This window comes from Salvelinus alpinus, chromosome 20 (assembly GCF_045679555.1).
Source record: "Salvelinus alpinus chromosome 20, SLU_Salpinus.1, whole genome shotgun sequence".
Classification (NCBI taxonomy): Eukaryota; Metazoa; Chordata; class Actinopteri; order Salmoniformes; family Salmonidae; genus Salvelinus; species Salvelinus alpinus.
Window position 1 is genome coordinate 3863185 of NC_092105.1, and position 7008 is coordinate 3870192.

The 7008-nt window shown below is 55.5% G+C and overlaps 1 protein-coding gene across 1 annotated transcript; it reads left to right on the forward strand.

Annotated features, from left to right (window-relative positions):
• The first annotated feature begins 1007 nt into the window (after positions 1-1007).
• On the forward strand, positions 1008-3153 carry LOC139547262 (uncharacterized). Its single transcript, XM_071356322.1, has 2 exons — positions 1008-1023; positions 1322-3153. The coding sequence occupies exons 1-2, from the start codon at positions 1008-1010 to the stop codon at positions 3151-3153; spliced, it is 1848 nt and encodes a 615-aa protein (XP_071212423.1).
• Positions 3154-7008: the final 3855 nt, after the last annotated feature.

The following is a 7008-nucleotide window of genomic DNA, read 5'->3' on the forward strand; positions in this document are numbered from 1 at the left end:
AAGGATCTGTACACAATTCCTGGAAGCTGAAAATGTCCCAGTTCTGCCATGGCCTGCATACTCACCAGACATGTCACCCATTGAGCATGTTCGGGATGCTCTGGATGTAACGTGTACGACAGCGTGTTCCATTTCCCGCCAATATCCAGCAACTTCACACAGCTATAGAAGAGGAGTAGGACAACATTCCACAGGCCACAATCAACTCTATACGAAGGAGATGTGCCGCGCTGCATGAGGCAAATGGTGGTCACACCAGATACGGACTGGTTTTCATGAGGTAAATGGTCACACCAGATACTGACTGGTTTTCATGAGGTAAATGGTCACACCAGATACTGACTGGTTTTCATGAGGTAAATGGTGGTCACACCAGATACTGACTGGTTTTCATGAGGTAAATGGTCACACCAGATACGGACTGGTTTTCATGAGGTAAATGGTGGTCACACCAGATACGGACTGGTTTTCATGAGGTAAATGGTGGTCACACCAGATACGGACTGGTTTTCATGAGGTAAATGGTGGTCACACCAGATACGGACTGGTTTTCATGAGGTAAATGGTGGTCGCACCAGATACGGACTGGTTTTCATGAGGTAAATGGTCACACCAGATACGGACTGGTTTTCATGAGGCAAATGGTGGTCACACCAGATACTGACTGGTTTTCATGAGGTAAATGGTCACACCAGATACGGACTAGTTTTCATGAGGTAAATGGTGGTCACAGCAGATACGGACTGGTTTTCATGAGGTAAATGGTGGTCACACCAGATTCCGACTGGTTTTCATGAGGTAAATGGTGGTCACACCAGATACGGACTGGTTTTCATGAGGTAAATGGTAGTCACACCAGATACGGACTGGTTTTCATGAGGTAAATGGTGGTCACACCAGATACGGACTGGTTTTCATGAGGTAAATGGTGGTCACACCAGATACTGACTGGTTTTCATGAGGTAAATGGTGGTCACACCAGATACGGACTGGTTTTCATGAGGTAAATGGTGGTCACACCAGGTACAGACTGGTTTTCACGAGGCAAATGGTCACACCAGATACAGACTGGTTTTCATGAGGTAAATGGTCACACCAGATACTGACTGGTTTTCATGAGGTAAATGGTCACACCAGATACTGACTGGTTTTTATGGGGTAAATGGTGGTCACCCCAGACACTGACTGGTTTTCATGAGGTAAATGGTCACACCAGATACGGACTGGTTTTTATGAGGTAAATGGTGGTCACCCCAGACACTGACTGGTTTTCATGAGGTAAATGGTGGTCACACTATTGGCCACACTGATCACATCGAAGATTATGAATCCATCCAGCTAGAGAAACCAAACCAATCCTCTCACATACCCACCCAGGACCCACCCAGAACCCACCCAGGACCCACCCAGGACCCACCCAGGACCCACCCAGGACCCACCCAGAACCCACCCAGGACCCTCTCACATACCCACCCAGGACCCACCCAGAACCCACCCAGGACCAACCCAGAATCCACCCAGGACCCACCCAGAACCCACCCAGGACCCACCCAGGACCCACCCAGAACCCACCCAGGACCCACCCAGAACCCTCTCACATACCCACCCAGGACCCACCCAGGACCCACCCAGAACCCACCCAGGACCCACCCAGGACCCTCTCACATATCCACCCAGAACCCACCCAGGATCATCTTACATACCCACCCAGGACCCACCCAGAACCCACCCAGGACCGTCTTACATACCCTCCCAGAACCCACCCAGGACCCTCTCACATACCCACCCAGGACCCACCCAGAACCCTCTCACATACCCACCCAGGACCAACCCAGAACCCACCCAGGACCCACCCAGAACCCTCTCACATACCCACCCAGGACCCACCCAGAATCCACCCAGGACCCACCCAGAACCCTCTCACATACCCACCCAGGACCCACCCAGAATCCACCCAGGACCCACCCAGGACCCACCCAGGACCAACCCAGAACCCTCTCACATACCCACCCAGGACCCACCCAGAATCCACCCAGGACCCACCCAGAACCCACCCAGGACCCACCCAGAACCCACCCAGGACCCACCCAGAACCCTCTCACATACCCACCCAGAACCCACCCAGGACCCACCCAGGACCAACCCAGAACCCACCCAGGACCCACCCAGAACCCACCCAGGACCCACCCAGGACCCACCCAGAACCCACCCAGGACCCACCCAGAACCCTCTCACATACCCACCCAGAACCCACACAGGACCCACCCAGGACCCACCCAGAATCCACCCAGGACCCACCCAGAACCCACCCAGGACCCACCCAGAACCCACCCAGAACCCACCCAGAACCCTCTCACATACCCACCCAGAACCCACCCAGGACCCACCCAGGACCAACCCAGAACCCACCCAGGACCCACCCAGAACCCACCCAGGACCCACCCAGGACCCACCCAGGACCCACCCAGGACCAACCCAGGACCCACCCAGGACCAACCCAGAACCCACCCAGGACCCACCCAGGACCCACCCAGGACCAACCCAGAACCCACCCAGGACCCACCCAGAACCCACCCAGGACCCACCCAGAACCCACCCAGAACCCACCCAGGACCCACCCAGAACCCACCCAGGACCCACCCAGAACCCACACAGGACCCACCCAGGACCCACCCAGGACCCACCCAGGACCAACCCAGAACCCACCCAGGACCCACCCAGAACCCACCCAGGACCCACCCAGAACCCTCTCACATACCCACCCAGAACCCACCCAGGACCCACCCAGAACCCACCCAGGACCCACCCAGAACCCACCCAGGACCCACCCAGGACCCACCCAGGACCCACCCAGAACCCACCCAGGACCCACCCAGAACCCACCCAGGACCCACCCAGGACCCACCCAGGACCCACCCAGGACCCACCCAGAACCCACCCAGGACCCACCCAGAACCCACCCAGAACCCACCCAGGACCCACCCAGAACCCACCCAGGACCCACCCAGAACCCACCCAGAACCCTCTCACATACCCACCCAGAACCCACACAGGACCCACCCAGGACCCACCCAGGACCCACCCAGGACCCACCCAGAACCCACCCAGCCCAATCCCATTTGGGCCTTCACCCCTCCACACCACCATGACTAATTACAGACATGGAAGCTCGACGGAGGCTTTATAATGACAACACTGCAGTCAACTCCCAAGATACACCTCTTCTTCTTCTTCCCAGAAACAGAAATGTCAGAAATGTCTTGTAACTCCATTCCTTAATAAGTGACACTGTATAATAAAGTCTCTGGTGAGAGATTCTGGTTGCGGGTACCAAGATGACACTGGGCGTGATCTTTAAGTCCATAACGTGTTGCGTGGAACAGCTTTAGCCATTTTAAACACCACCGTCCGTGTGAAGTTCAAATGAGACTTTTTATTAGGGTGTATTCTGACAGTTGTAGCATTAGCTACGTGTCTAGTGATGCCTTCCTCCGGTAACCCTAAACCAGACTCCAACCGGCCCCGTAACGTTGGCACGGCTCTCAAATCATTCTCATTCTAGGTGGCATGTCTTCACGGAGGAATGCTCAGTCTGGCGTGACAAAATGGCTCCATATTCCCTATATAGTGCACTACTTTAGACCAGGGCCCTATGGCACCCTATTCCCTATGTAGTGCACTACTTTTAACCAGAGCCCTATGGCACCCTATTCCCTATATAGTGCACTACTTTTGCCCAGGGCCCTATGGCACCCTATATAGTGCACTACTTTAGACCAGAGCCCCATAGGGAATAGGGTGCCATTTGGGACGCAGTCCCTCATCATACAGCCTGTCAATCAGAGCTTGGTTTCACAACACCACCAGGAGGCTCATGTCATCGTGATACTGTGGTGTGATACAATTATCTCACCTTCTGAAGCAGCAGTCTGCTGCCCTGCCCTGGCCCAACCCTATCCATATCTATCTCTTTCCTCTAAGCCCCAGCCCCTTCTCTGGGCTTTGAGGGCCGTCCTAGAGGCCACTTCTCTGGGCTCTGAGGGCCGTCCTAGAGGCCACTTCTCTGGGCTCTGAGGGCCGTCCTAGAGGCCCCTTCTCTGGGCTCTGAGGGACGTCCTAGAGGCCCCTTCTCTGGGCTCTGAGGGCCGTCCTAGAGGCCCCTTCTCTGGGCTCTGAGGGCCGTCCTAAAGGCCACTTCTCTGGGCTCTGAGGGCCGTCCTAAAGGCCACTTCTCTTGGCTCTGAGGGCCGTCGTAGAGGCCACTTCTCTGGGCTCTGAGGGCCGTCCTAGAGTCCACTTCTCTGGGCTCTGAGGGCCGTCCTAGAGGCCCCTTCTCTGGGCTCTGAGGGCCGTCCTAGAGGCCCCTTCTCTGGGCTCTGAGGGCCGTCCTAGAGGCCCCTTCTCTGGGCTCTGAGGGCCGTCCTAGAGGCCACTTCTCTGGGCTCTGAGGGCCGTCCTAAAGGCCACTTCTCTGGGCTCTGAGGGCCGTCCTAGAGGCCACTTCTCTGGGCTCTGAGGGCCGTCCTAGAGGCCACTTCTCTGGGCTCTGAGGGCCGTCCTAGAGGCCACTTCTCTGGGCTCTGAGGGCCGTCCTAGAGGCCACTTCTCTGGGCTCTGAGGGCCGTCCTAGAGGCCACTTCTCTGGGCTCTGAGGGCCGTCCTAGAGGCCCCTTCTCTGGGGTCTGAGGGCCGTCCTAGAGGCCACTTCTCTGGGCTCTGAGGGCCGTCCTAGAGGCCCCTTCTCTGGGCTCTGAGGGCCGTCCTAGAGGCCCCTTCTCTGGGCTCTGAGGGCCGTCCTAGAGGCCCCTTCTCTGGGCTCAGAGGGCCGTCCTAGAGGCCACTTCTCTGGGCTCTGAGGGCCGTCCTAGAGGCCACTTCTCTTGGCTCTGAGGGCCGTCCTAGAGGCCACTTCTCTGGGCTCTGAGGGCCGTCCTAGAGGCCCCTTCTCTGGGCTCTGAGGGCCGTCCTAGAGGCCCGTCCTAGAGGCCACTTCTCTGGGCTCTGAGGGCCGTCCTAAAGGCCACTTCTCTTGGCTCTGAGGGCCGTCCTAGAGGCCACTTCTCTGGGCTCTGAGGGCCGTCCTAGAGGCCCCTTCTCTGGGCTCTGAGGGCCGTCCTAGAGGCCACTTCTCTGGGCTCTGAGGGCCGTCCTAGTCTGTGGTTGTTCTCAAACAACACCAGGTCTCTGGAACCAGTCCTGGAGGTTGATCCGGATCCTGGAGCACTGGAGTCTGTGGTTGTTCTCAAACAACACCAGGTCTCTGGAACCAGTCCTGGAGGTTGACCCGGATCCTGGAGCACTGGAGTCTGTGGTTGTTCTCAAACAACACCAGGTCTCTGGAACCAGTCCTGGAGGTTGACCCGGATCCTGGAGCACTGGAGTCTGTGGTTGTTCTCAAACAACACCAGGTCTCTGGAACCAGTCCTGGAGGTTGACCCGGATCCTGGAGCACTGGAGTCTGTGGTTGTTCTCAAACAACACCAGGTCTCTGGAACCAGTCCTGGAGGTTGACCCGGATCCTGGAGCACTGGAGTCTGTGGTTGTTCTCAAACAACACCAGGTCTCTGGAACCAGTCCTGGAGGTTGACCCGGATCCTGGAGCACTGGAGTCTGTGGTTGTTCTCAAACAACACCAGGTCTCTGTGTGTCTGTGCATCGCATCAGCCTGTCCTCACTCACTGACACCACGGGAGAAATACACACTGACAAGGAAGTTTCCCAAAGTGCACTCTATCCTGTTCACTAGATAGTGCACTAGGCCTAACTCTTGACCAGAGAAAGTAGTGCACTATATAGGGAATAGGGTGCAATTTCTGACGATCGGAGAAAATGCTGAGCTTCACTGAAGTTTTCAGCACCAGGTGGAGAGATTTCCTGTCTAGTCCCTTAACTCTCTCTACCACCATGTCTCCCCCCCAAAAAAAACTCTTGCTTAACGTACTCAGACCCACGGCTGGCAGCCCCCCAAAAAAGGGAACCACTAAAAACTCTACCTCCAGCTACTACTACATTAAGTTCTGGAGGTATTGAACAGATTAACACTCAGATCCAATTACCTGAGCTAAGCAGGAGGGTGGTGCTCTCTGCTGGACATGCCTCTGGTGCTCTGGTGCTGGCAGACTGTGCTCTGGTGCTGGCAGACTGTGCTCTGGTGCTGGCAGACTGTGCTCTGGTGCTGGCAGACTGTGCTCTGGTGCTGGCAGACTGTGGGCAGTGGGATCCTCCACTCACGGCCTCCGGGTCTGGCTCCCAGATTGGATCCGAGGACTGTTACACAGTGGACTATCCTGGCTAAATAAATACAATTAATCAAAATGTCCGGGTTGGCTAAAAAGAAAACCTGGCCTGGAAAAGGTCTGTGTGGAGCTGACTGATGAGGACCACTCTGGAATGGTCTTATTAACCTGACTAATGGTGATTATAACCAGGCCTGAAGAGAAGAAGAGATGAACTGCCCAGGAGATAACTAGCCGGATAGCTAGCCCAATGCCTGCCTGTTGTCAAGGCAACGTACACTGGGCTGCTATCAGTGTTGACATGGGAGATAACTAGCCGGATAGCTAGCCCAACGCCTGCCTGTTGTCAAGGCAACGTACACTGGGCTGCTATCAGTGTTGACATGGGAGATAACTAGCCGGATAGCTAGCCCAACGCCTGCCTGTTGTCAAGGCAACGTACACTGGGCTGCTATCAGTGTTGACATGGGAGATAACTAGCCGGATAGCTAGCCCAACGCCTGCCTGTTGTCAAGGCAGGGCCTACAACGTACTGCTATCAGTGTTGACATGGGAGATAACCAGAAAAAGATACAGTATCTCTCTCTCTCTCGTCAGAAATCACGCCCACACATTCTTTGGCACAGACCTAGAAACGAAAGTTGAGAGAAGAAAAGAGAAAATAAAAGTCAGTCACATTTTCCCAGAGAATTACAGACTGTATACCCCCTCCCCTCTTCCTCAACTGGCCCTAAACCCATTTCCCCCAGAGAATTACAGACTGTATATACCC